The sequence below is a fragment of the Orbicella faveolata genome, unplaced genomic scaffold (genome assembly GCF_042242905.1).
Source record: "Orbicella faveolata isolate gen_17 unplaced genomic scaffold, um_ofav_v1 contig_25, whole genome shotgun sequence".
Lineage (NCBI taxonomy): Eukaryota > Metazoa > Cnidaria > Anthozoa > Scleractinia > Merulinidae > Orbicella > Orbicella faveolata.
Genome location: NW_028301553.1, coordinates 15,693,451 through 15,720,450, shown reverse-complemented (window position 1 = coordinate 15,720,450; position 27,000 = coordinate 15,693,451). Strand labels below are relative to the sequence as shown.

The window sequence follows — 27,000 nt, the reverse complement described above, 5'->3', positions numbered from 1 at the left end:
TACCGGAAACAGCAAAGAAACCGGAAATGATCTCAGAGAAATGTATGATCCAAAGGCCTTCTGGGAATATGCACATCAAAGATGGCGACCAAACCGGCAGTTCAGATATTCTCCTTATTTCTTGCACTTTTGTATGCTGGTAAGATATGTTTTAACGCATAAATATTCATATATCGTATGAAACTCACGTTATTTATCTCATATGATTACTATATAATTATTAATTGCAGCAGGATTGTCAAATAGCTGGGTAAATTGGGCATACTTTTTCACTAATGAAACGGAGCAAAATTTGTGTTTTAGCTTAGGCTTTTCGAATTTTTTGGTATAGCTGCTATAATGCTTTACACTTAATGATAAAAGTATGGTGCTTTCCATAATTTGAAGTCTCTTTTTTGTTTTGATCTGTTTTATATGCACAAGGTTGAAGTTAGCGTTATAACTGCATATAGTTTCTGCTGACATGACTCAATAAATGTAGATGTTAAGTTAATTTTTGCATTGTGTTTTGCAGCAACTGGAGATAAGGTCGCCCAGAAAATTTATGAGGACTTAAGAGAGATACGTCCGTGTGTGATACTGACCAATGCAACACATCAGATTGGATGTACTTGTAAGTGACTTTGAGTCCGACTATATCTTAGCCTATTGAGCGAATCAATCGAAACGTCATGTTATTGAACAATAAATAGGTCTGTCAAAGAAGTTTGTTTGAGCTTAGTTTCTAAACATGAGTAGATCGAAGGCTCACACCGTTATCGGGGGCAAGGGGTGTCTGGACTTCTCACTCTATACTTTTTCTATTCTATTATATTTTAGAAAATAGCCCAAAGAAAATATGCCCGCTGATTGGTTTAAAATAGTGTTTCTTTAACTCGATAGAAACTCAAAACTAGCATGAACTGTTGAAATAACGATGGTGCAAGCAAAGAGAATTGACAGTTTGATGATCACAGCATTTCTGGGTCTCCCAAACTTCCACCCCCTGTTTCTATTAAACAATTAGACTATGAGCTTGAGATTTCTATTGCGTGATAGTTGATGAGGGCACAGCCTGAGTTAACTATCATGCATAGAAATTGAGAGCAAATAATCCTAATCCTAACCCTAACCCTAATAAATTGTTTTAGTATAAATCTACCAGTTGTTCAAAACTTTATCTAAAGACTCTTCACATACACCTGGAAAACACAAAGAAGCGGCCGTCATTCTGTTAATGACTGCACACTACTATGCTACTCACTATCTATCACAGAATAGATAGTGAGTAGCATAGCCAATCAGAGAATGGCATTCATGATAGAACGCTAATACATTTATACTTAAAAACAATTAGATTATGAGCTCGATATTTCTATTGCATGATAGTTGACAGATGCATAGAAATCAAGAGTGAATAATTTAGTAATTGTTTTAGTATAAATCTACCAGTCGTTCAAAACTTTATCTAAATCCTCTTCACAGACACTTCGAAAATGCCAAGAAACAGTCGTCATTTTGTTAACAAGCGCACACTGCTACGCTACTCACTATCTGTCACAGAATAGATAGTGAGTGGCATAGCCAATCAGAGAATGGTATTCATGATAGAACGCCAGTAGATTAATACTAATGGACCTATCAATGATTTGCCCAAGGATGGGGGGGGGGGGGGGGGGTGGCGGTCAACCCCAGGGGAATTTGAAATTTTTAGGTCTTCAAATGTCAATTTCGCTACCCCTGGGTCTCCATGGAGAGTCAAATTCCCACCCCTGGGGATCACAGATCCTGTACAGTAATGTCAACAAACTCAGTAAAATCATGCTAGTGAAATCATGCTAAGTAGGATGCAATGTATTAAAATAAGGTTCTGTGTGAATTTTTCTTTTAAAATCCAACAGAAAGAAACACTGTGTTACAAAACTTCAAGATAGATAACGGATGGGTGTTAAAAACAACAATTTTTACTTTAAAAGCATCAAGATAATACTTACCTTCCATTCTGCCATTGTGAAAAGCACAGCAAAAATGCGGGAAGCTCGTCAAAATGACTTCTGGGCTTTTTCCAAGATGGCTGCTCACTCCCAGGCCCTCTTCACTTTTCAAGATGTCGACAGAGTCAAATTTCCCACCCAGGGGATCACTGTGGACGTCAAAATCCCTACCCAGGTAGAGCCTCACAATGTCAAATTCCTGTGGGTTGCCCACCCCCCCATCCTGGGGCAAACCATTGATAGGTGCATAAAACTTGATAAAGACGCGATGCATGCTTTCTTAAATATTAATTTGTAATTTTCTTTGAAATTTCGTCTGGTTTCTGTCACTTTTGAAATTTATCCCACTACCTACATTCGCATCCCTCACCTTCTGTAGACCCCTTCTGCACCTGCCCCTCCCTCTCCCCTCCCATGGCCCTTGCATTCTCGTCTCTCAAGCAGGGGAAGAATTGAGTTGTGAAGAGAGATTTCTGTTAATTCTCACAAGTAAGCCTGTCCTTATGATTGTGTTTGTTTTTATTTCCACAGCTAGTATGAATGGCCATGTTGGAGTACTTCACTTCATTGAAAATATAAGTGATGTTGAATGGATAATTCAGGAAGGGAAACATCACCCATACATTGCTCTTTTCAGATCGGACCAGTTTGATCTGTAAGTATTAGTTAATTAGGATTTTTCCAGGCTTGTGTCCACGTCTTATTCTGGCAGGCTAGTCAGGGTTCTCCCTTGTTTTCAGTACAACAGGTAAAAGAGCATTTTAAACCGGTAAAGCAATCGGTTGAATCACAGCCTTGTTTCTTAGGTCTGCTCTGTACATAACATGGAATTGAAATTTGCCCCATTCTTGTCAACTTCAGCGCCGACCTTAAATTAAACCTTTACAGATACAAGTTTTACCCTCATTGCTAGGTAGTTTGTGCGAGTATTAAATACAATATACAAAAGATTAATGGTTGTCAGAACGTTCCTTGTGGGTTTCTTGTTGTTCCTGTCAACTTGTTTCAGCAGCAGCTCTTAAGGGCTAACATAGAAAGCAAATCTGGTTTTTTCTTAGCCTTTTTTTTTCAGATGCTTGGTCAACCTCTCAATACATGAATCACCAACAACTTGCTCTGCTTTCTATCCTGTCCCCTTATTGAATTGTTCACCAGAAGGAACATTTCAGAAAAGGAAAGGAACTAATAAAAACATTTTCTTTGAAAAGACCTTATCTGATATGCATTACAGTTTACTAATTTTACACCTTTGGCTTTAGATGTCAAATGAAATCAAACAGCATTTTCATTTTTAAGTGTTTTATTCCTTTTCTTAATTCTCTTGCCCTAAAATCACAGAAAAGTAGGCAAAAGCCACTTCCGGGGTAACCTTGCTGTGCTCACATGAAGTGTCACTACAGAATCAGCGGTTGTCTCTCAAACAAAACAAAATCCACGTTCTGGAAGGGTTTTATTGTCAAGGATTCTCTCAAAACATCATCTGGAAATAGCTTTTAAAGACTTTTGACCTGAATGTGCAGCATTACGTGACGAAGATGAAGTTTTCGGTCACCACAGGTGAATGTTGGTCAATTTAGCAACACCAGTTTTCTAAAGCTGGTAGTTAGGTGGGAAGTTCATGGAACTGATTTCCCCACATTGCTTGCAAATCAAATACTGGTAACATCTAAAATTATTTTACCTGTAACTGTTTCCATTTGTGACTTCTTGCCATTGTTGATGGAGAGAAATGAGAACAACATTCGTTGTTGCTTCATTGTGAAACTCAACGTAAACAAATCCGATGCACGTGGGAAGAAATGACATCTGCCACCATGGAATTGTGGCAGAAAGCTCGCCAAAAATTCGTGGATCTTGCCTCGAAGTTCAAAAGCCACAGATAATACTTACAAACCATAGCCTGCGCAGTTTATCTTTTAATCTGTTTATTTATTCTTTTACAAGGATAAAATACCAATTACGCCAGTGAAACAACTATATTTTTTTCTTTTACCTGTTGAATTTTCAAGAATTCCAAGGGGTTTTAGGCGGTAATGAGTGGTGCTACAGGCAGTAAATTTTACTGGTTACCACCTGAAAAGGAGAACACTGCTAGTGTTTTATGTGCAAAACAAAGTTACAACCCTGGTGTCAATTAGTTCTATCGCAAAGTTCTCAAAATTGATTGGTTATTAGCAGGTTTAATTTCAGTGCTAATTGGTAAGTTTATACAATTGACCCTCTCTACAACCGCCACTGTGGGGACAGAGGAAAGTGGCCGTTGTAAAGAGGTGGCTATTATAGGAAGGTAGGGGTGTAATATAACTCTTGTTTGTTTTCGGGGTTGCAACATTTCTAGTTTTTAAAAAAAATGCTTATTGTAGCATATAAATATGAAACACAATCAGAGTATATCAATGAAACTGAAACTAAACAGAAATAGCAGACCAATGATGCATGGTACAGAATGATCAAGTTTTGTGACCTTTCACCATACAAAATATTGGTTTTGATATACATCGTTTGTCAGACGTTGATTAAGTGGCTGTTGTCATGAGGTTATTATGGCAGTTGGGATGCACTGTAGTGGCTATTGCCATTGTGGAGAGGTGGCCATATGTAGAGAGGCTAAAATAAGAGTGAATGTATCGACTGTCCACCGGGACAGAAAAAGTGGCCATTGTAGAGAGGTGGCTGTTGGTGGAGGTTTGACTGTATGTAGTCGTTATGTGTACAGGTGGTCTGTTTATACCTTTCATTTGAGTAATTACACAGTACAAATCATTTAAATGTGTTCGCACATCCTGTACACATGTGCATGGACAGTTATACTATTCTGATGCATTTTCTTGTGCATTTTAACTGACCATGCCTTGATGTTCTTCTTTTTGTAGTAAGATGCTCAATCCACTGATAGAAAATAAAAAGATTAGTGGAGCTCTGGTCATAGCTGTTCCGTCAGGAAAACACCGATACACTCCTGAAGGTATTTAATGCTAAATAGGCTTTGTGTTGGCCTGCCCTGGTCAGTGTTCTTGTCTTGTGTTCTAGTACCAGACACTTGACTGTCACAGAGCCTCTCTCCACTTCATTTATATTTTATAAATTTTGCAACTAACGAGAGAATTTCTGGTGGGGAAGAATGCATGCACAATATTTGAAATTTGTGCCATCAAAGTGCATTTGCCTTGCTCTGGAGTTGTATGACAAATGTAGTTGTTTAAAAGCCCAATTCTGACATTGATTAGTATTTCTTATTTCGCACTTGTCCTGAGAGTGGTGTCACTTGTAGGATATAAGATTATTAATAGTAGTACTTTAATCTGTTATTCTTGCAGTGTATTCTCCTGACTATGCATGCCCTAATGATAATTTTGGTAAGTTATATTAATATCAACTGCATGAAGATTGTTAGCAAGTTATAAGAGGGAAAAGAATTATGAAAAATGTGTCTGAGTGTGGACCAGTTGATGTGTTTGGTCACTGAGGGACAATGCAATAGTGACTGCAAGAAGAGCTTCAAAGTCGTTGTTCAATCTTTATTCTCATCCACCTGTCTTCTTGAAAAGTAGATTTCTTCTTTCATGGAATTTGATGGTCTCACTATATGTTGTTATTGTATTTCAGGGGTTTACAGTAACAATGAAGTATATAAAGACTGTAAAGAGCTAAAATGGAATGACGGTGTAAGTCAAGAACATTCTTAATACCTTTTATTAGTTTTTTTTAGTGATTCTTTATTCATGTGCTCACTGCTGCAGGGGTTTCATTAACGTTTTCAGCAGAAGGGCAACTGGTTTTCACAGGCAGGCAAGACTAAATCAAACAAACCTCTAATGAAGAAAAACTTTCCTCCAGATGGTCAAACCAGGTTGGCAAAATTGTCCTCACAACTTGTCAATTTGCCTGGTGCCCAGCCCTTAATGAAACCTCTACACTGATGTGCTTTTTGTTTGCTTTCATTCACTTCTGCCAATATTGTACTTGGCTTTGGTTCTAAATATTTTGAAGATTGCACAAGTGTTATATAAATCAAGAGCATGATGCAGTGGTGAAGTGCAAGTTAGAAACTCACAAATTACCAGTACATGACAAAAGAGTTTTGACATTTTTTCCATAATGTTTTTATTGATTTTGTAAATTTGCTTATTACAGTTAATTGTATTGAGAATTTTCCAGTATTTGTTGGTCTTATTGGTCCCCTTTGACAAAAAGTGACCTTCCCTTCTGACAAAAATTGAACTTGTTAAATAAAAAAAGTTTTATTTAAGCAGAAGTGAAAATTGAATCATAACATCAGGGCTCAAAGTTTATTTTTGGCTTTGGGAGCACTTGTGTGACCAGGTGTAAATTTTTAGGCGCACTGCCGAAATTTTAGACGCAGAGTTAAAAATTTTAGGCGCACAGCTTCAAATACTTGGAGCACCTACTCGAAAAGAATTCTTAACGCTTCAAAAAGAGCGACTCAGGTTTCGTGTTGCAGTATGGGGTTATTCTAGCAGTATTGAACACAATGAAAACAAATAAAAGAATCAGGATATTTCACACAAGGGTTATGCTTAGGTATTAACTACTGACGTCACTCCGTTGAGTATCCTCACTATCCAATTGCTTGTTGTTTGCCTCCCTTTGAAATTCTGTTCACGAACATTCTTGATTTATTCAACATCTGGGTAGAACTAGCACGAACTTTGCTCATTTGGCTAGCTTTCAAGCCACAGAACTCGTGGACCGGCCTGTTCCGAAAATGCTGGACTTTTTTGTATGTCAGACAAGCGAAAACAAAGCTTTCTTTACAAAACGCAGCATTCTGTAACTGTTGTTCGCGAAGAACGAGCACACGATTTAATTCTCATCCCCAGTTTCAACGCTTTCCGCTGGATCATCGATTGCGCAAGAAGCATGTGCTTTATTCCATTCCTTCATTTGCATGTGTCAGTGTAGTTATTTACAACACAGAACGTGGGGAAGAAATGAACGTTCGAGTTCCGAGAATCCACTGGGAAATTAGGCTTGAAGATGATGAATAAAACACACACTGATGAAAGGAAAATGGTGGGACTTTATTATTTAGTGCCTGGTTGTGTTATATGTACATTTATATTTATATTTATCAATCTGAGTACATTAGTATGGTCAGGTGAGTAAGCACTAGAGAAGTCGCACTGTACTTTGGCTTTTAAGACACGGTGGTGCGACCACACATGATTTTTTAGGTGCACAGCCAAAAATCTAGTCGCATATGCGACCAGTTGGTTGTTAACTTTGAGCCCTGAACATATCCAACTGTTTTGATTTCTTCTTTGCAGGGAAGTGGGATGTCATTCAAGTATTATGATATTCCCATTTTTGCTTTAGAGGATGAGAATGAGGTGGAATATCTTCTTAACCAAGTAAGTCATAGATTCAAAAACTCTAGTTAGAAATAGATTCCATGTTGCCTTGAGTCTGTTCAGGAACAGATCACAGATGACCTCAAAATGTGGTAGGAACAAAAAAGTGGCACACAAGGCAATAGCCAAGTGTGTCACTGATGTTGATGTGATGTGTTGTAGTCTAAAATGTATTTTATGTCAGAATGATTGCAACCAAGGTTAATTTGTTTCAATCTAGGTTAAATGTTTCAAACCAGTTTATTTTCCCCCCACTTTTTAGGGGGTTCTTAAAAAGAATAACATTCACACAACCCACCCCCCTCAGCCACTAACTGTACTCTATCATTCCAGGATCACATATCAGTCCCCCCCTCCCCCCCCCCCCTTCGATCTTGTTTTTTTATTAACATGCACCACCTTTGATTTTAGTGTTACAGTAAATACAACAAACAAGGAAATTCTGACTATCCACTGTGCGCTGCACAGCTGAAGGACTTTATGTATGCTGCTAAAGACACTCCGACCTGTATCAGAAAGACAAATATGCCCAACCCTATTGGCAGTAAGTTTTGCTTTAAAGGAGCTCAGTCATGCTATTTTCATTTATTTTGGCCACATACAAAATTACTGAAATAGACCACAAAGGAGCAAGGATGTTTAAGGATGGAGAAAATTAACACAGATTGCAAATGATGAATTTGAAAAATTTAGTCTTAACTTTCTACGATACACAAACCATGATATAGCTCCTTTGAAGAGATCCTGTGGTACTATTCGATGATTCGAAACACTAGCTCTTGTTCATTACAAGTTTTATATACTGATACAATAATAACTACATGTGCTTCAAGACTGTGTGTTTACAAATTCTCCCATTTTGTGAGTGACCCATTAAAGGATACATAGAGGCCATATGGTTGGTGTATATCTTAACCTCTCTAGGTGGTGTGCTAGTCCACTGTTAAGTTACCCCCTGCGCTTTGCCAGGTTGCCTTCCCTATCAGGTTGTCGGTACCTTGTACCTGGGAGGAGAGACTACACCTGTAAGTTATTGTCAGAGTAAAGTCGCTTGCCCTGGAACACAACGCAGTGAGTCCAGCCAGTGGTCAAACTTGATCTTATGATCTGAGATCCAGTGTGATAACCATCAAGCCACTACTCTTTGCAGTAAGAGGTTTGATCAAATGATAATGTTATTTTGAACTGCAGATGAGTTCTGTCAGCCACTTGGAGACATGAATGTGTGGGGAACATTGTATCCAATTAAGAAGAACAAAGAGGTTGTGATGCTAGCTACTAAGGTAATACAACAAACAATACAAAGTCCTAAATAATTAACACCCCCACCCCTCTGGAAATTCCAATTAAACTTCATACATATCTTTGATTGTGACGGTCACTCCAAAAAATGTTTTATGCCGGAACGCTAATCAAAACCTCACACTAAGTTTGGCCACTCACCAAAGTTTCAGCCTCTAAAGTGAAGGTTTTCTTTATGAAATTCGTCTCCAAAGAAGCCCAAAATTTGACATTTTGAACAGTACTCAGCAGCCAGGCTGCGTTTTCGTGGTGTCATTCTGTCCACAAGATTTTGTCCAAATGGCTTCTGACAAGCCTTTTAACTACCACTGGTACAATATTTTTTGCTGGTTATATCCTCAGGACTGTTAGCTGCTAATTTTGGTTTTTCTCCTCCTCTGTTTGCAGCTGGATTCCAGTTCATTTTTTCATGATTTAGCTCCAGGAGTAGAGAATGATGGCACAGGGATAATAGTAGCACTAGCAGCAGCCAAAGCACTTGGTGCTGCGAAAAGAAATGTAGGTTACTTCAGATTTGCAGATCTGCTAGTAGGAAACTGCAAATGTTTCATTTTCTAAATCCAAAATTGTGAACCTTCCAGGAAAATGTCAATGGCAAAAATTGACAAGGCAGTCAGAGTGTGTTGAAGTGGATGCTTTTCAAATGCTTTCTTGATAGCCCCAAAATATATATTTAAATGGCTGCTGGCAGGTTTTTGATGCTGCCTGGAAAAATTCTAATGGCCAGGGTTACTCAAGGGCTTCATTAAAGAAATAGTAAATGGAGTGGCTGTGAGAATAATATTGCCCCACTGTTCCAAACTTCTTCATTTGGTTTTTTTTTTCTTAAGAGGTTCAGTTCAAAAAGATTTGAATGCTTGTGACAACTAATTGCCAACCTGCCGAAAACCTTATTGAAACCTTTGGTTAGCTGCAGTAGACTAGCATCTTTGTCTAGGAAGAAATACCGTTACTTCTAGATGCTTCATGCTTCAGGAGCTAGAGTTAAAGGCATACAGTGCGAGTTGCTTATGCTTAACAAAAGCTTTGTTCTTTTCTTTCAGGGTTCAATATCAGCACCCAAGGATCCCATCATGTTTACATTTTTTCAAGGGGTGAGCACATGTTAACTGAAAAACCTGGCGTTACTGATATGGAGAGGTGGCTGTTGTAGAGAAGTTAAAATAAGATTGAATGTATGGACCATCTGCTGGGGCAACAAAAAGGTGCCGTTGTAGAGAGGTGACCATTAATGGAGGCTTGTCTGCAGTACTGTACCTTGATTTTTATTTTTGATATTACTATGCTCAGGAAAGCTGGGATTACATTGGTTCATCACGAATGGTTTACGACATGGACAGTGGCACATTTCCCAGTGATCCATGGAAGGTAAAAAATAAATCAAATTACAGTGGACTCCTATTGATATGGTCACCAAAGGGCCATGAAAATCTGGCTATATTAACGGGGTAGGGACAAACCTGATGGCGGGTCTAAATTTAGTGATGTCTTAACAGATACATCACAATTGCGCTTCTAAACAACTGTTGTTTAATAAACATCCGAAATGCAGATACAGTTTTAAATAAACGGCACGCAATGCATGCAGAAGCGATGACGTTTAAAAATTGTTCTTAGAAGATTGGAACATGAGCAGACAAACTGATTCTTAAACTTCTGGGTTAGAAAGTTTAGGGGTTTACATTTAGGGTAGTCCATTGGTGGTTCATTCAAGTAGTTCATGTACCAGGTCCATCTTGTTAGTCCATGTGCTAGGGGTCAGCGAAATGTACCAAGCCAAATAAAAAGCACTCCGCTGAAAAGTTCCTCTCTGTGAAATCAACACCTTATTATCTTTAAAGATATTTGGCAAAGCTAATTACCTCACTGAAAATTAATTTGTTGTTTTAACCATATACTTGTCCAAGAGAAAATCATTTTCTTTTGACTTGTCATATCGCGTGTGCGACCCGCTTGTCTATCTAAAATTGTATGTATCGAAGATATGTTATTATGAGTTTGCCTGTGAGCGCAAATTTATCCGACACTGTATAAACCAAAATCCACCCCCAAATCTTTGTTTAAAAGCTGAATTTAAAAGCACTCCGCTGATCCTACAAACAGCAAAGCAAAACCGCAAAGGAAACCCGCAAGGGAATGTTACTCCCTCTGAAATCGACACCTTATTATCTTCAAAAATATTTGGCATCATTAATTACCTCACCGGAAATTAATTTGTTGTTTTAACTGTATACTTGTCATATCGATTAAAAGCAGTCTGCTGATCCAACGAACAGCAAAGGAAAGCCGCAAAGCCTTCACCTATCGCCTGTGTGACTTACTTGTCTATCTAAACTCGTATGTATGAAGGATGTTCTATTTATGAGTTTGCCCGTGAACGCAAATTTATCTGATACTGTTTAAACCAAAATCCACCCCTAAATCTTCTTTTAAAAGCTCCAATTAAGGGACCGTTCATTTTTTATGAGGGAGGGGGGGCTGGTGGGATTTGGGAAGCACCATTTAAAAAGCGCATGACCCCCCCTCAGCTTACCAATTTTTTCATATGGCCCCCCCTTATAGCGGTAATTTTTTGGGATGACCCCCCCCCAAAAAAAATTGAACAAACAATATTTAGATTTCAACTTTTTTAATATTTCTCTATTATCCCCCTACTTCACGTTATTGTGCTCACTATGAAGACAAAATTAGAATCCCTATACTACAGAGAGCTGTTGTTTAAAAAACAAATCAAAAGAAAGAGAAGTCAATTTCGGATCTCCTAGTTATGGCTCGCCCTGAGCGTGTGGCATTTGGCCTCTCATTGGCATCTTCCTCATCTGAATTGATGAATGCAAGAATGATGTCACTTGAGTCATCTTCTCCCCCAGAGTCAATGGCATCACTGTCATACTCATCATTGTCACTTCCATCCGTTTCACTGCTGTCAGCACTTGCCTTGTTGTCATTTTGTGTCAATGTCCTGGCATTTCTCAGTGTTGGTTGGCCAGCTCTGAGAGGACTCTTCTGCTGTAAGCATGAATGTCTTACAATTGCCTTTACTTTCTCACTCTTGCTGCGTTTCAAATGCTGCTTCAGCCCGTGGTGGTTCAAGTACTTGTTTAGTTCTGGAACACGGAACTTTTTAAGCTTGGTTAGATCTTCGCACAACTCAGTCCAAGGATAATCCTCCTGTGATTTATCTTTTGCGTCCCTACTTAACTTTGCCTTTTCTCCTGCTCTCTTTTTCCTTTTTAATTCCAGCACTTCAAGATGCTGAAGATAATCCACCACAAACTTTGATTTGACAATAAACTTATCTGCAAACAGAGCAACGCTCTCTGGGTCAGATAAAACCAGCCTGCCACTTCCATGCCCTTTCTTCGCTTGGACCCTTAGCTGCCAGTCATCTGGATCACGTCCTTCTTTTCGGGTCTTCTGGTAGGAGAGGTAGTGGTATTCCGATAGGCAGGAATGGTCAGGAACTGGTTTAGGGTATCTTTCTATGGGTGGTCCAGTCCATTCACAACAAAGAGAACAAATTTCTCCTTCCTTTTCTTGACAGGACAACTTTAGAAACTCCCTGTAGTTCTCCCCCTCCTCATAGTGCTCATTCATAAACTTCTCAATCTTACGGAAGTAACAGTGGCCTGGAACAGAGTCTTTCCTTGCTCCTGCATTATGATACTGAACCAAGTACAAAGTGTTGTGAGAAAACAGGAAATCTGTTGATGTGTTGTGTGAAACACATTGCTACATTTAATTTACAGATGTCTTTATTTGGAAGGTTTTTCCCTCTACTCTAGTGACAGGCATGTATAAATGTTGCCCTGTGCAGGTAGAACAAAAAGCTATGAGTGTTCTCAAATCTTGCAAATAGTGGATTACTTTTTATAAATTTTAGCATACTTGTTATGGTTTAAATTTATCTATGGTTTAACATTCTTAATTTTCAATGTCTCAAGTTCATTGTCATAATTCAGAACAAAGAGAAATGAAAATTCAATTGGTTTGAAAATTTTAGCCAAAACTAAATTTAAACCGTAACATACCCATGAAGGGCTTTTCCAATCGGGAAAAGAGTGCATTACTACATGAGCATCATGAAAGAGGCTCATTCCAAAATGCGCAATAATGGCAAAAGCGACGAGTCGTTTAAGAAAAGGTTTACAGCTGAACGATCCAGGCAGTTTGACATCTTACAAGCAAAAGAAGCAATCTTTCTAAGTGCGGATGGCTGTTCAGAGAGGGCGAGTGAGTTTTCCATGCCAGGGTACCAGTTGAAGCCCAGTGATGGACGAAAACTGAACGTCTCCATCAAAGAGCACAGAGCAATGGTGGAAAAGTTGAATGTCATATTGAGAGATGTAAAGGAACACGATTCCACACTCTTTCAGTCCAATTGGCTTGCTTTGAAGCAGGGCGAAGAATTTGCCCACAGTTTTAATGTAAAACAGATCAAATGTATAGAAGCTAAGTTGACGAAGGTCACGCAGGACATGGAAGCACTAGAAAATAAGAAGAGCAATTATAACAGCATATTCAAGGGCATACTCAAACAGCACATCAACAAAAGGGGAACGAAAAAAGAAAACCGCAGAAAGTCAAATGAAAGAAAGAGGAAGCGGACTGAAAACAACGTCCAACGAGTTTATGGAATCTGTGTTGGAAACCTGCTAGGAAATGATTTTCCAAAATGCCTTGTGTACCCTCCTAGAACGGTCGTCCCGGAAGAGTGTATTAAAGTTGTGGATGTTGCCACGTCGTTATTTAGAAGAGATGGGCCATACATCGCACAGCTCTTGGAAGGGAATTATTTCACCAATGCTGCAAGAAGCAGAATCACCACAAACCTTGAGCAGGAAGTCAGAGATTATGTTTACACCTTCATGTACCCTGAAGAGTACACTCTGACGGAAAGCATTGCTGCTTCTTGCAGCATTGGTGAAAGAGATTCCCATAGCAGCACAAGAGGCAACGAAGAACTCGACGACAGCGAAGATGAAGATGAGTGCCAGTGAAAGTTGCATTCGAAAATAAGTGTTAAATACTTCTTTTCAGTAGCTACAAATGCTTTTTGTCGCCAAACGTTTTTTTAAAGCAGAAGGAGAGTTTGTAATAAATTTGTATCCTGCCTTCTATGTTTATTCTATAGCAATTTTTTTTATATTCAAACATTATGCCATTTTAAAGTTTTACTAAAATATTTCACATGACCCCCCCTTTTTCCCTTATTTTTTTGGGATGGCCCCCCCTCGAAAGCCATTTTTTTTCACATGGCCCCCCCCCAAATCCCACCAGCCCCCCCTACCTTATAAAAAATGAACGGTCCCTAAGAGCACTCCGCTGAACCTACAAACAGCAAAGGAAAGCAGCAAAGGAACTCCCAGAGTGCATTTCGCTTCCACAGGGGGATTAAAAGTGCGCGACATAAGCGCACGGACATAAGCGCGACAAACTATGCGAAATCACTATCCAAAAGAATGCATGGATGCCAGCATAAAGCGATGACGTCACACAATACGTCATCGTTTAAAAAATTGAAACTTGAATCAGTGTGCATATTAACAATGGAAAGATGAAATGTAGCTGGTTTGAATGGCCATATAAACAGGGTAAAATTGTAAAGGATTAAACAGGGTGGGATTTCAGAATGTAGTTATAAGGTGACTGTGTTATCGAGAGGTTGCTGATGTACACCAATTTGACTGGTGTGGATTCATTGAAAAAAAGTCGCATTTTGCCTTCAACTAGCGATAAGCACAAACACAAGTATCCATGCAAACAGTGTAAGATGCTACTACAAACACAAGGTTAATTCTGGTTATGTATGAATGTTTGTGTCGTATGTGATACCAAACTTAAAAATATGCCAAGTGGTTTGTTTTGTTTTTAAAGGTTGACGGGAAAGAGGTTCATTTGAATACGAGCAATATCAAATATTTCCTGGAACTTAATCAAGTGGGCCTTGTAGAGGATGCGCCTCAATTGTGGGCACATTCTGATCCAGTCTCCAGGAAGAACACTCCACTCACTGATACTAAGGTACCTTATAAACAGTAAAGAAATATTATTTTCTAACTGCAGCGAATACCGTCCAAATAACAGTACAAATATACAGCGATATTGTAGTTATTTGTACAGTAGAAACCTGTTTGCCATACAGGTTGGCACGCCCACACAAAACTGTCACACCCTTGCTCTTTCACTGATAAATTTATTGACTACAGCTGTTGGATAATAAATCTCTTATTAGATGTTTTGGTGTGTAGTATCGCTATTTATTATACAAAAGTCAGTGGTATACCGAGTGGTAACAAATTGATAAAAACGATGTTATCCTCACATGTGAAGATATCATGTGTGATAACATTTCTGTTTTGTATCTTTAACTACACTTGAATTTGTTGGTGTATGATTGAAACATCCTCGGATCTTCGGTCGTCTTCGGCAATCTTCGGAAAATGTTCTGAAATGTTCGGAAAATGCTCGGAAACGTTCGTCTGGCCTTCGGAACAATTTTTGAAAATCTTCGGAAATCTTCGGAAAATCGTCAAAAATGGCGCATCAGCATGTCTATATAATAAAAAGAACATTACGCGTTAGCTCGAAGATATGAATTTTATGTTCTCGTGGCAAAAGCAATATGTCACTTGTGAGATATAGTTCTTGCCACTCGAACATAAAATTCATATCTTCTCGCCACCGTGTAATATCCTCTATATATTTTTACTCGTTGTTTGTATTTTGACTTGCCCTACGGGCTCGTCAAAATACGGCACAACTTGTAAAAATATACAGCGATACTACACACCAAAACATCTAATAAGATATATATACTTAACTGCTCAGAGGCAGCAGATCATTATTTTTGTATTTCCACTCTTGCGGCAAGTATGATCAATGGAAGTCTTCCATGTAGACATGTCAAATACTTGTGAAATGTTCGTGGCTAGTCTAACATGGGAGAGGGAGGCACGGTGGCCTCATGGTTAGTGCGCTCGTCTCCGGATCGAGCGGTCCGGGTTCGAGCCCTGGCCGGGGACATTGTGTTGTGTTCTTGGGCAAGACACTTTACTCTCACAGTGCCTCTCTCCACCCAGGTGTATAAATGGGTACCGGCGATCTTAATGCTGGGGGTAACCCTGAGATGGACTAGCATCCCATCCAGGGGGGAGTAGAAATACTCCTGGTCGCTTCATGCTACAGAAACCGGGATAAGCTCCGGCCTGATGGGCCACTTGGCTCGCATGCAGACTTTTTTTTTCAGTCTGACGCGGCGTTTCGTCTCGGCCGAGAGACTCTTCAGAGACCTTTAGAATTCATAGGCAAACTCGTCCTTCTTCAATGGAATCTAACACTTTAATTAATTAATGATTTTCTGACAGTAGCTTGTGTCCGTGAGCTTGCAGGACAATAGCTTTCTCTAATATCTGGAGTGACTGACATATTTATTTATTTTATGTTTTTCAGGTTAAAGAAATGCTAGCTATTCTTAAAGAAGCAGGAAATAAATACAACGTGGGTATCAAGAAACCTGAGCTGCGACTGCCATTGCCCCCTGCTTCTTTCCAGAGATTCTTGAAGTCAAACGACAAAATCCCTGGAATTGTTTTAACAGACCATGAAAATAAGTATAACAACAAGTAAGAAACATAACATCGTCTGATTTCTTGAACCCTTGTTTTTTTCTAACCTTCTAATAACTTGAACCAAAAGCCATTTTCCTCCCCTCAGTTGAACACTGTAATTTTACCCCCGATTTCTCAAACTACCTGATTTGTCAACAAACCAATTTTCATTTCCTTTGGAGGTTCAAAAAACTCGGGATTCCATTCTAACTCTGTCTGGCCAGATCCAGGTCCCCTATATCCAGACACAATAATATGTAAAACACAGCAGGTGAAACTATTTGTAGTGCCTCAGTTACTGCACATATCAAAAACAATTTTCACTGGTTCCAAAACAATTTGTAACATCATGGCAAGAGGCCATTTCTGTCGCTACCTCCGTCATTTGGGAGCCTTAGCAAACCACAATGGCAACGGCGACGACAACGAGAACGTCATCAAACAAAAGGTTTAATGAGGTGAACAATGGCTCTGCGCAAGCGTTTTAAATTTAGGTACATTTCTTACCCATCCTCTGCAAGACAACAACGTGAAATGACCAAGGTCTATGTATTTTGGAGAACGTGAGTTCACTGCAATGGCTAATTTTTCATATCTTCCTTTGGAATTGAACACCGTCACTGTATATTTGGACTGAGCAAGGTTTTAGATTGATAGGCACTGGACAGATCTACATACTTGCGACATTCAAAGGTAAAATTTAAATCCATTTTTTACAAGTCACCGTCATCATTGCTAAAGCTCCCTATTATCGGTGAGAAAAAGCTACAACACGTCTGAAACTGGTACTGTAGAAAGTACTTTTTATTACTGATTGTATAAAGAGTAACATTTTAATAGTCTGGTGGCCTGATATATTCATAAGCCTCCTCTATTTATGAGACAATTCCAAGGCAACTGGCATTCAGATTAATTTTGTCATATTAAACGAAGGCACTAGAGAAGTTAACATATTGATTTTTTCCGTTCAGATTTTACAATAGTCGTTTTGATGATCTTTACCAAGTGGGAGGAAATTACTCTAAGGAGAAAGACACAGTTTACCTTATCACAGAATTTACAAAGGTATTCCTTCTGTTCTCGTAAAACACATTTATTTGTTGCTTAAACACAGAACTAGAAACCATAACAATTTGCCCTCAGCCAGATCTAATTTCATTTGGCAGAAGAGTTGAAATCTCATTCTTACTGTCTAACAGAAATAATAAGAGCTCTATGAAAGTTGTGCCATCAGCTTGTCTCAGTCCGAGATATGTCATGTGATGTAGGGACATCCGTAGTCAAAAGTGTGTTGTTTACCACTGAATTTGTTAGGTGTAGGAGATGTGATTGCTAGATGATTACAGTGTTGGACCCTGGATTGAGAGTTTGGAACAAAGGCCCCCTGCTAGGATCCCTGTGTTGTGTTCTTTTGCAAGACACATAGCTCTCACAGAACGTCTTTCTACCCAGAAGTATAATAGGTGTCTGAAATTAGTATTAAAGGCTTATAGACAGAAAATAACCTGGCGAGGGGAATTGACTTCTGGTAAATGAGCACCCCATCTACTGTAGGAGGAATAACCACACTTCAAGACACTTCATCTCACAGAATCTCTACCTCTTCTGTCGATAGGTTGGTAGTAGAATTAACCTGCCTATTGATCAAAGTTATTTGTCTCTTACAGAAACTCACCAAAATCTCCTCAACAGTAGCTACAGCTCTATACACGCTCGCCAATGATGGAGACCCTCCTAAGGATGATATCAAGGCAGATGACGCACTGGTGAGTGTCACGCAACTGAGAAACAACCATTCATTGCGTGACAAGCCATTATAACAAGCAGCACTCTTAGAACTTCGCAACCCTTATTTAGGCTCACATGGGGAGAAGCGTTGCGTGACAATTTAGGTAACGGCTATGAAGAAGACTGTGTATTTATTTATTTGTTTTTTTTCTTTTCCAATAGGTTGGTCACCTTGTTTATTGCCTGTTCAACCGCTCCAATTGCCCTCTATATCATGAAGTTTCTGATAGCAATAAGACATGGGGTAAATTTAACACAAGTAAGTACTGATGATAACCAGAAAGCCCACATATGTCTAATCAGCACAATCAGATCGGTTCCGTATGATAAATGTTAGACAGGTATACCACTTCCCCTAGTAAAAGAGTGCGCTCTCGTGTCAAAGAGTTACTTTCTGGTGGGAAAATATGCCGTCGCCGTAATGGTTTCACTGCAAATTTTCACAAACACGTATTGTCATGTTTACTCGATTAAGGGCCGCCTGTGTCAGCGATTAAGCACCGCCTGGGTGTGATTGAGCGCCGCCTAAGAGAGCAAAGAGTATTAAAGAGCGTCTCCCTCGAATAAGCGCCGCATGTGCTCCGAGGCATTATCAGACTGAACTGTTGAAGGAGTCCAATTTAAAATCAAGTATGGGACAACTCAGTATATACCTGAAATTTATTCTCCTGGACAACAATGCTTTTCAGTTCCAAGTGGCTTTATTTGGTTGTTAGTATTCGCTTGTTATTATATGGCTAGCTCCGTGAGCGGGCAAGATGAATCAAATCCTGCGCTGTTATTGGCTACCCAAGCGGGCAAGATGGAGCTATCTTGCCCGCTCGGGACTACCCGCCGTGTCCCACAAGAAAAATTTCCCCGAAAGCCATATAATAAATCCTTTATTGACCAAGCTTGTTCGGTCAAGATGGCTGGATATTGGCCTCGTTCTTTTTTTGCGAGTTTATGGACCGAGACGGAGTCGAGGTCCATAAACACGCAAAAAAAGAACTTGGTCAATATCCAGCCATCTTGACCTCACACTTGGTCAATAACCCATACTTATTGTTTATAAAGGTTTTGATTTTTCATAGAGCGTAGCCCTCAAATAAGCGACGTCACGGGCACCCTCCCTCCCCCCCTCCCCTCCCGAAAATGCGCCACAACCAAAACACTAAAAATACAAAGAGCTTTGGTACGTAATTGAGTTAATATGGTAGTGGCGCTATCGAAAACACACGTTCACAAAAAAAATAAAGATGGAAAGTTTTGATAAACGTGTAGTTTAACAATGAATTTTTCTATTCCAGCGTCCAACAGTTTAAAACCGTTTTCACGTTACGTAAGCGTCAACGGTACAAGCAACGCTTTGACACAAACCATTTATCGCGTTCTATTGTATTTCACTGGTTATCACTTTCCCAAGAGCGAAGATTGTTCCGGTTCTGCGGGTGTTGCTAGTGCTACAATATTAGGAAAGGATCTGCAAGGCATTTGTGTGAAAGGTTCTGTTTTCCTGTCACCCGCTGTGTCTCCAGCATTTCTCTTGGAACAGTACGATTCAACTGAATATTCGACATGGGCTGAAAGCACGTAAGTACTGCTTATTGTGCTGAGTAAGGTGACAGGGACGGCAGAGCCGGGGGGGCTGGGGGGGGGGGCATTCAAAATACGTTCCGCCATCCCTGTATCATCATCATCTTTATTTAAAAACACGCTAAATACATCAGGCATTAACAATTTAATATAAGAGCTACAACTTATTACGAAAGACTGTGTATACAGATTAATCTTCTATAATCTAAAAATATGGCTAACTATTAAAGAAAAGTAAACTAAATTAAAGCCTGTTTTACGTGAATGCCGTGTCGGAATTGATTAACAATCGTCGGAAATTAGTCAGAGATGTTGCTTGCCTAGCAGCTGAGGGTAAACTGTTCCAGAGGACTGCACCACTATAGCCAAAGCTATTTTTGTAATGGTTAGTACGTGGCAAGGGAATAGCAAGCTTATTATCAGAATCGCGCAAATTGTAAAAAGTAATCACATCACTTCGCTGAATGAATTTCGAGGACAAATAATTGGGTGCGAGGCCATTTAAGGACTTATAGACCATCTCAGCCGTTAGTTTTTGCACATACCTTTGAAGTCTGAGTATGAAGCCCTAGTGTGTGACCATTCAAATGAAAGCTATTGAGCAGTACTTTCATGTGGTACTGTTTATTATGCTGTATAACGTGGTTCTAACTTTTAAGTCTGTGTATGAAACCCTAGTGCGTGACCATTCAAATGAACGCTATTGAGTAGTACTTTCATGTGGTACTGTTTATTATGCTGTATAACGTGGTTCTAACTTTTAAGTCTGTGTATGAAACCCTAGTGCGTGACCATTCAAATGAACGCTATTGAGTAGTACTTTCATGTGGTACTGTTTATTATGCTGTATAACGTGGTTCTAACTTTTAAGTCTGTGTATGAAACCCTAGTGCGTGACCATTCAAATGAACGCTATTGAGTAGTACTTTCATGTGGTACTGTTTATTATGCTGTATAACGTGGTTCTAACTTTTAAGTCTGTATGAAACCCTAGTGTGTGACCATTCAAATGAACGCTATTGAGCAGTACTTTCATGTGGTACTGTTTATTATGCTGTATAACGTGGTTCTAACTTTTAAGTCTGTGTATGAAGCCCTAGTGCGTGACCATTCAAATGAACGCTATTGAGCAGTACTTTCATGTGGTACTGTTTATTATGCTGTATAACGTGGTTCTAACTTTTAAGTCTGTGTATGAAACCCTAGTGCGTGACCATTCAAATGAACGCTATTGAGTAGTACTTTCATGTGGTACTGTTTATTATGCTGTATAACGTGGTTCTAACTTTTAAGTCTGTATGAAACCCTAGTGTGTGACCATTCAAATGAACGCTATTGAGCAGTACTTTCATGTGGTACTGTTTATTATGCTGTATAACGTGGTTCTAACTTTTAAGTCTGTATGAAACCCTAGTGTGTGACCATTCAAATGAACGCTATTGAGCAGTACTTTCATGTGGTACTGTTTATTATGCTGTATAACGTGGTTCTAACTTTTAAGTCTGTGTATGAAGCCCTAGTGCGTGACCATTCAAATGAACGCTATTGAGCAGTACTTTCATGTGGTACTGTTTATTATGCTGTATAACGTGGTTCTAACTTTTAAGTCTGTGTATGAAACCCTAGTGCGTGACCATTCAAATGAACGCTATTGAGTAGTACTTTCATGTGGTACTGTTTATTATGCTGTATAACGTGGTTCTAACTTTTAAGTCTGTGTATGAAACCCTAGTGCGTGACCATTCAAATGAACGCTATTGAGCAGTACTTTCATGTGGTACTGTTTATTATGCTGTATAACGTGGTTCTAACTTTTAAGTCTGTGTATGAAACCCTAGTGTGTGACCATTCAAATGAACGCTATTGAGCAGTACTTTCATGTGGTACTGTTTATTATGCTGTATAACGTGGTTCTAACTTTTAAGTCTGTATGAAACCCTAGTGTGTGACCATTCAAATGAACGCTATTGAGCAGTACTTTCATGTGGTACTGTTTATTATGCTGTATAACGTGGTTCTAACTTTTAAGTCTGTGTATGAAGCCCTAGTGCGTGACCATTCAAATGAACGCTATTGAGCAGTACTTTCATGTGGTACTGTTTATTATGCTGTATAACGTGGTTCTAACTTTTAAGTCTGTGTATGAAACCCTAGTGCGTGACCATTCAAATGAACGCTATTGAGTAGTACTTTCATGTGGTACTGTTTATTATGCTGTATAACGTGGTTCTAACTTTTAAGTCTGTGTATGAAACCCTAGTGCGTGACCATTCAAATGAACGCTATTGAGTAGTACTTTCATGTGGTACTGTTTATTATGCTGTATAACGTGGTTCTAACTTTTAAGTCTGTGTATGAAGCCCTAGTGCGTGACCATTCAAATGAACGCTATTGAGCAGTACTTTCATGTGGTACTGTTTATTATGCTGTATAACGTGGTTCTAACTTTTAAGTCTGTGTATGAAACCCTAGTGCGTGACCATTCAAATGAACGCTATTGAGTAGTACTTTCATGTGGTACTGTTTATTATGCTGTATAACGTGGTTCTAACTTTTAAGTCTGTGTATGAAACCCTAGTGCGTGACCATTCAAATGAACGCTATTGAGTAGTACTTTCATGTGGTACTGTTTATTATGCTGTATAACGTGGTTCTAACTTTTAAGTCTGTGTATGAAACCCTAGTGCGTGACCATTCAAATGAACGCTATTGAGCAGTACTTTCATGTGGTACTGTTTATTATGCTGTATAACGTGGTTCTAACTTTTAAGTCTGTGTATGAAACCCTAGTGCGTGACCATTCAAATGAACGCTATTGAGCAGTACTTTCATGTGGTACTGTTTATTATGCTGTATAACGTGGTTCTAACTTTTAAGTCTGTGTATGAAACCCTAGTGCGTGACCATTCAAATGAACGCTATTGAGTAGTACTTTCATGTGGTACTGTTTATTATGCTGTATAACGTGGTTCTAACTTTTAAGTCTGTGTATGAAACCCTAGTGCGTGACCATTCAAATGAACGCTATTGAGCAGTACTTTCATGTGGTACTGTTTATTATGCTGTATAACGTGGTTCTAACTTTTAAGTCTGTGTATGAAACCCTAGTGCGTGACCATTCAAATGAACGCTATTGAGCAGTACTTTCATGTGGTACTGTTTATTATGCTGTATAACGTGGTTCTAACTTTTAAGTCTGTGTATGAAACCCTAGTGCGTGACCATTCAAATGAACGCTATTGAGCAGTACTTTCATGTGGTACTGTTTATTATGCTGTATAACGTGGTTCTAACTTTTAAGTCTGTGTATGAAACCCTAGTGTGTGACCATTCAAATGAACGCTATTGAGCAGTACTTTCATGTGGTACTGTTTATTATGCTGTATAACGTGGTTCTAACTTTTAAGTCTGTGTATGAAACCCTAGTGCGTGACCATTCAAATGAACGCTATTGAGCAGTACTTTCATGTGGTACTGTTTATTATGCTGTATAACGTGGTTCTAACTTTTAAGTCTGTGTATGAAGCCCTAGTGCGTGACCATTCAAATGAACGCTATTGAGCAGTACTTTCATGTGGTACTGTTTATTATGCTGTATAACGTGGTTCTAACTTTTAAGTCTGTGTATGAAACCCTAGTGCGTGACCATTCAAATGAACGCTATTGAGCAGTACTTTCATGTGGTACTGTTTATTACGTTATACAAGTCCGAGTCTGAAACCCTAGTGTTTGTTGGACCATTGAAGTGAAAACTGTTGAGTAGTAGTTTCGTGTCGTGATAATTAGTATGTTCTAGAAGGTTGTTGTAACTTACACGTTTGTGCATGGAACAAATTAAAGGTACTTAGAAACACTTTCATGTCTTATTGTTTATTATGTTGTACGGTTTTATCTGTGTGTGAAACTCTGTTGGACACATATTAGCTCATATTCTGATCAAGGTCTAACAACCTTAACAAAAGTTAGTTTTGGACTAATTTTCCAAGCATTCTGATATTAGTTTTGTTCCATTTAAAATATAGATGGGGCGATCTTGCAGTTCGAGTCTTCCTTGTTGCAAGTCCTGAACTGCAGGTAGGTTAAATTTTTTTGTATTTGTATTTTTAAAAAACTTATTAGTTCACTGAAATGTCTCATTTGTTCAAAAAGTCGAGCAGAGACGAGCGCTCCTTTACATGTAAGCCTGAGTGGTCTACACAGGCAATTTTTATGTGTCAAATTTTATGTGAGAATTCTTATTTGCTCGTGTCGACGAGGAAAACTGGGCAATTTTTATGTGGTAAATATATTCACTGAAAACCTAGCGTGTTAGCTTTTATTTCACAAATACTTGTTATGCAATGCTTTCGAGTGGTATATCATGAAATATCCCACGAGTCACTGGTATTTACCCGGTACACACACAAGCTTTTACTGTGTATACCAGAAAATACAAGTGACAAGTTGGATGTTTAAGTAATAGACCACAAGTTTTTATGGTTTATAGCCTGATAAACCACGCGGAATGTTGGAAGAACACGAGAAGAATTCGTAAATCACTCGCCTGCGGCTCGTGATTTACGAATTCTTGGAGTGTTCTTCCAGCATCCCAAGTGGTTTATCATGCCTCTAAACCATAGAAACTTGTAGTCTATTGCTTTTATGTAATAATTCAGAGGACACGCGAAATTTCCATGAGTTTACTGGCACAATAAAGCATAGCCGATCGATCAATCAGAGTGCGCGCATTCATTAAATTATTGTATAATCCATGGTATACCACGAGAAAGCGTTGAATAACTATTTTATACCATGCCATGGAAAATACAGTGGCCAACACAATCAATGTGACATACACGCGGAGCATGATGGGAAGGTTGGGTGTAGCATTTTCGAATATACAACGGCTTTCCTGCATTCTGATTGGATGTATTTTCTATGGCTTGGTATAAAAGTTGATACATACGAAAAATTGCTCGTATGAACGGCTCGTCACATAAAATATAGCAAATGTGTTCGTAAGCGCCATATCTTTTTATTTGAGGGCGACCAAGCAGCCCTGCCATGTTTCTGCGTATCTCTGCTGTCCCAAGTCATCACTGGCGCACTAAACTTTGAACGGTTGACAAATGGTTGCTGTACCATCTACACGATCAATTGTATTTGTCTCATAAAAATCGCTCGTGTAGACCAGGCTCTAAAAGTTATCATCGTACCTTACATTTTGCTTGCTGTTTTCAGGGTGTAACACTAGGTGCAGGACTGATAATCACCTTCGTATCATTTGTACTTGTGTACTTCATAAACAAGAAGGCCGACCTGATCTTCACACCCACCGATCCTCTCAGTTCTGACCTTCACGGTTAAACCTTCCACTCCATCCTGGCTCGACGATGACCAGTTTGAAAATCCTCCTCACGGTTAAACACTTTGCCAAAATTGAGTAAGCATGTTATAAGAATCGAGCTGATCAATTAGATTCTTCTAAGGAGACATAAGGAAATGTATGGGAAATAGTAATGAGAGGTTGAAGCTAATCTCGTATTGACAAGTATCAGAGGTCGAGGCTATGACGCACATGGTGCAGGCAGATGTGAAAGGTTTCGTTACAAGAACTAAATGGAGAAAGAAAACGTGTCGAGAACACTTGGGAATGTTGGAGAGAATCGTTAACAAAGCTATTGCGCTGCATCAGCTGGCAAGTGAAAATATGGAATTTATTGCCTGATAAGTCCGGACGAAAAATTACCTTATCATTAGACAATCTTGTGTCTGAGTTGGACCTGAGCCCGCAGTTAGTTGTAAAAGGGGTTGCTAAGCAACGTGATGTTAGATGAAAGGCTGACGTCAGAGTTCTCAAGATGGTCAAGCTTTTTTCCTTGTTGTTACCGTTAAATTCATAAAGTTGCCTCTTTTTAACAATAAAATGTTCTGCTCCTCGCTTTCGATTTCTCTTTTGCTTTCTCCCAGAAATAGTAGAAGTTAGTTGTGACGTGAGAATCAAAGTTAACTGATATTTTGGAGAAAGCAAAAGAGATCAGACCTTAGGAATGAACTGGAGAAAAAAAAAATCAAACTTTATTCGAATCCGGTGGCTTATAGGAGGTAATTATCTATTTTTCTATTTAAGAAGGTTAGTTTTTTAGACCTAACATCCCTCATCTTTGTTCTTCGGATTCCAGAAGTGATGCTTGAAGTGGGGCTCCAGAAAAGCATAAAAATATTACCAGAACAAAGAAACCTTAGGCTTGGGCTAGTAAAAAATATTTTAAGCCAACGTACCCGTCACTGCTTATTTACAAAGTATGCGATGGTTAACAAATGATAAGACTTCTAAGCCAGACGTGGAGATTCACTGGAATAGAAACTATCACAATTATCATTATCATCATCGTCCTCGTCAATTCCTTTGGGACCCCCTGTGGGGAAAAGGGCGGGAAAATCTTTCTTCCAATACGTGACTGTCCTGTCAGCTGCCAACCAGCCCTAATGCTGATACCCAATTGAATTCTCCTTACAACTTCAATACAATGTCCAGCAGAAAGATGATTAGAATTTAGAGTCATCAGTTAGGGTATATTGTCTTGATGTAGCCAAATTTTCAGAAATTAAAGTACCACAAAATTATAGAAAGCGCAAGGAGAATTTTACGAAACAATAAAGCTTTCAAGGTCTTTGCCCTTGCAATGAATAATTGTTCAATTAAATGATTATTTGTGATAGAGCGGTTTTCAATTGAGTGTCGAAAGTAATAGACAATTACTTTGGTTTTGGTTTTACTACGGTTTGAAATTCGTCTAATTATGTCTAATTGGTAAGTAATTGGTAAGGTCCTAGTCCTAGTTTTACGAGACTCAATTAAAAACCGCACTAGATTGCTATTTAAAGAGAAGTTTATACTTCTTAATCGGTTGTAAATAACTAGCTTCTTTGTTATTTTGTATCGACGTATATTTTCGATTTTTGCGTTTATTAGTTTTTTATCGTTAAAACTTAAATGCCAGCTACTATTGTAGATATTTCACTTCAGCTGCTAAAAGCCACTTGTAAGTGCGACCAAAACCGCAGGTCAACCATTGTGTGAAATTTGCTTACAATAGGAGTGGAACTTTGATATAACGAAATCTCCCGGTTTCATTTTTTTTTTTTCATTCCATTCGATATTCAATATATTAAACAGTTAGAATGCTGAACATTTTCTGTGTTTATATATATATAGAAAACGAAACATATTCATTATATCAAAGTTTTACACTTTAAAATAATTGCTTTACATTGCTAGATGTTGTTCAAGGCATGTCACTCTGTACGGAACATTAAACGTTTTCTTTCATAAACGGGAAGAAAGTTTTTTTTCTGATACAGTTTAACCTCCACTAACGGCCACCTTCCTGCAACGGC

The 27,000-nt window shown here is 38.8% G+C and overlaps 1 protein-coding gene across 1 annotated transcript; it reads left to right on the top strand.

The window, feature by feature from the left end:
• Window positions 1–35: 35 nt before the first annotated feature.
• LOC110052826 (nicastrin-like) lies at window positions 36–26,936 on the top strand. Its single transcript, XM_089293542.1, has 20 exons — window positions 36–139; window positions 515–613; window positions 2,505–2,628; window positions 4,847–4,938; window positions 5,291–5,329; window positions 5,580–5,638; window positions 7,262–7,345; window positions 7,757–7,889; window positions 8,537–8,628; window positions 9,035–9,145; window positions 9,691–9,741; window positions 9,938–10,015; window positions 14,525–14,671; window positions 16,100–16,272; window positions 17,229–17,322; window positions 17,925–18,023; window positions 18,208–18,304; window positions 19,335–19,617; window positions 23,643–23,694; window positions 24,841–26,936. The coding sequence occupies exons 1-20, from the start codon at window positions 82–84 to the stop codon at window positions 24,964–24,966; spliced, it is 2,091 nt and encodes a 696-aa protein (XP_089149668.1). The 5' UTR covers window positions 36–81; the 3' UTR covers window positions 24,967–26,936.
• Window positions 26,937–27,000: the final 64 nt, after the last annotated feature.